This window comes from Sinocyclocheilus anshuiensis, unplaced genomic scaffold (genome assembly GCF_001515605.1).
Source record: "Sinocyclocheilus anshuiensis isolate Anshui unplaced genomic scaffold, SAMN03320099.WGS_v1.1 scaffold2375, whole genome shotgun sequence".
NCBI classification, from domain to species: domain Eukaryota; kingdom Metazoa; phylum Chordata; class Actinopteri; order Cypriniformes; family Cyprinidae; genus Sinocyclocheilus; species Sinocyclocheilus anshuiensis.
In genome coordinates, this window is record NW_015541652.1 from 45,504 (window position 1) to 48,086 (window position 2,583).

General features: G+C 43.6%; 2 protein-coding genes across 2 annotated transcripts in view; both read right to left on the reverse strand.

Moving 5' to 3' along the window:
• LOC107690869 (translocon-associated protein subunit alpha-like) overlaps window positions 1–520 on the reverse strand; it is a 4,410-nt gene extending 3,890 nt beyond the window's left edge. The window contains exons 1-2 of the mRNA XM_016489287.1: window positions 464–520; window positions 228–353 (exon numbers count right to left, since the gene is read on the reverse strand). Of these exons, the coding sequence (XP_016344773.1) occupies window positions 228–353; window positions 464–518 (181 nt within the window). The 5' untranslated portion in view covers window positions 519–520. The remainder of the gene's footprint in view (window positions 1–227; window positions 354–463) is intronic.
• Window positions 521–994: 474 nt separating this feature from the next.
• LOC107690867 (nebulette-like) overlaps window positions 995–2,583 on the reverse strand; it is a 5,114-nt gene continuing 3,525 nt past the window's right edge. Inside the window, exon 4 of the mRNA XM_016489285.1 lies at window positions 995–2,260. Within this exon, the coding sequence (XP_016344771.1) occupies window positions 2,081–2,260 (180 nt within the window). The 3' untranslated portion in view covers window positions 995–2,080. The remainder of the gene's footprint in view (window positions 2,261–2,583) is intronic.

Sequence of the window (2,583 nt, forward strand, 5' to 3'; positions counted from 1 at the left end):
CACTCACTCACTCTCACACACTCACTCTCTCACACACTCACACTCAGACACACACTCACTCTCTCACTCACTCACACACACACTCACTCTCTCACACACTCAGAGACACAGAGACACACACACTCACTCACTCACACGAGCGCGGATTATCGATGAGTTACAGCGGACTGATCTTCTTATCGATTACTACAGTATGTATCGAGGCCTGCTCGAACAGTCAAACTCACCCTTCAGCAGCAGCGTGGCTGGAAACGCCAGTAAGAGCAGTAACAGCAGCTTCTGCAGCACTTTCATGATTCCAACAGTGAGGATCAAATGAGAAAATACTGAGAATAAACGCGAGAGAAACACGCCTGATGCGCTGAGCGAGTTTACGCTGACGACAGCTTCTGCAGCACTTTCATGATTCCAACAGTGAGGATCAAATGAGAAAATACTGAGAATAAACGCGAGAGAAACACGCCTGACGCGCTGAGCGAGTTTACGCTGACGAACCGCCTCACGACGCCTGCGCTCATCCGGGACACCGCTGACGTCACACGCAGAGACACGTGTCGCCGTAGAAATAAAATGGGCGGGGCTTCCGAATGCCTTAAATGATTAAATATTTTATTTGAGCTCCTCTCTGTGTGTTTTCAGTTTGATACATTTTAAAGTCTCCCATTATGTCATTATTCAGGTGTAAAGTATTTTTCGGAGGCAGAAGACGGACATCAGGGTCACCTGATACCTGTTACTTTTCGCACCGCTGAGATGGATTTCGTTTAAAACCATTTTTAACAGATTGCTGGAATGGAGGCATGGGATTTGCATCTCATGTATAAACCATTAAGAAAAAAGTCACCGTAAAAGATTACGCAGCAGCTGCGTCGCTCACGCTCACAATGCGCATGCGCCGCCGCTGACGTCACACGCACAGAGACACGTGTCGGTTTCTGCGGAGTTCCACGCATGCGCCACACGCTCACAGACTAACGACAAGGCAAAATGCTGGACAAAGCTTTTTATTGATTATCAATTCAATAACTGCGAAACTCTACAAGGTAAATAGCGTTAACAGAAGACAGTGACGCGGGTAAATAGATCAAAGTGACGATAAGTGAGAGAGTTTATAGTAAAGTAAATAAAACCATCAATCACACTCACAACCTGCTGATGTTTAGCTCATAATTCATCTAGTGTCATGCATTTATCACGTACTGTACTCCTCTGAAGATCTGACAGATCAACATGCTACTGAAGTAAATAAAGCAGACTAGCTCAAGAGAACAGCTCAGAACTGGCCGCATTTCACCACTAGTCCTCTTCAAAGCACGTGAACACATTAAACACAAACTATCAGGAACAGTGGGTTCTGCACACAGTAGATGATGGGTTTCTACGCCACATGGCTTTTGTGCAGATCTGAACTGCAGGCGTATGTTCTTCTCACCAAACACGAATCTGTTCAGCCTCCAGAAGCTAAACTAACTGTTATTGGTTAGTAAACGAACCCGAGTTAACATCGCTACTAGTTTATTTCAGAACTAGTCTGGGACTGAAGTCAGCTAGTAATGTGTGATGATGGCATAATAAACGCTGATGAAGAACAGATCATTGAGCTCTGCTGCTCTGGGCAACAATTACACATTAAAGTAAAAGAAAGATGATGAAACTAACCTCATTCAGCTATCAAGGACACAGTTACTGATTATTATTAACCTCCTCCATTCACTATCGGACAAAACAGCTTGTTTCTGCCACAGAATAAAACTATTAAAAGTAGGCATTTTTCTCACAATGTAAACTTTTTACTCAACTCTGAGACAAGTCCAAATTGCAAGATAAAAACTCAGAAGTTGGCATGTTTATGTCTTGCAATTCTGAGAGAAGGTCTGAACTGTAAAATAACGAGAGAAGGTCTGAATTGAGATTTAAACTTTCAGTTGCAGAAATGCAAGATAAATAAAAAAATCAATCACCTTTTTAATATATTTATTCTGCAGAAATAAGCTTCCATATGAATCTAATGATCAGCGCTTGTCTTTTAGCAGACGTCTGCTCAAACTCTTCAGACTGCTGTGATTGTGTGATGATGATCTCAGTGCAAACTCTGCACGTAGTTCGCCGGAAGCATGCCGGACCTTCCGGTGCGCTGGACCGTGCCGAACAGCCATCCCTCATCGATGGGCTGCGCGTTAACGATCACGTCTCCGTCGCGGAAGGAAACCTCGTCGTGATCCTGAGCGGCGTAATCGTACAGCGCCCGGTACACTCTCTGCTGGACACACACACACACACACACATCATTCCCGTCCCATGTGTTCACAATAAAATCATCAAAACATCACTACCGCAATAAACATGATGACTCTGAAACTGAGTTTGCTTCATAACTGAGGAATTCTGCAGCATTAACACTCTTATTTTCCTGTTTATCACCGTGAAGCTGCTTTGGCACCAGAGCTGATAGATTACTTGAACATTCTGATCCGTTACTCATTCCAGATTACATGACAAAAACTGTATGCTTGATTCTGATTGGCTGAGCCGTGTTCGAAGCTGTTGTAAATGACTCTACAAAGTAACATACACCTTTGTTTA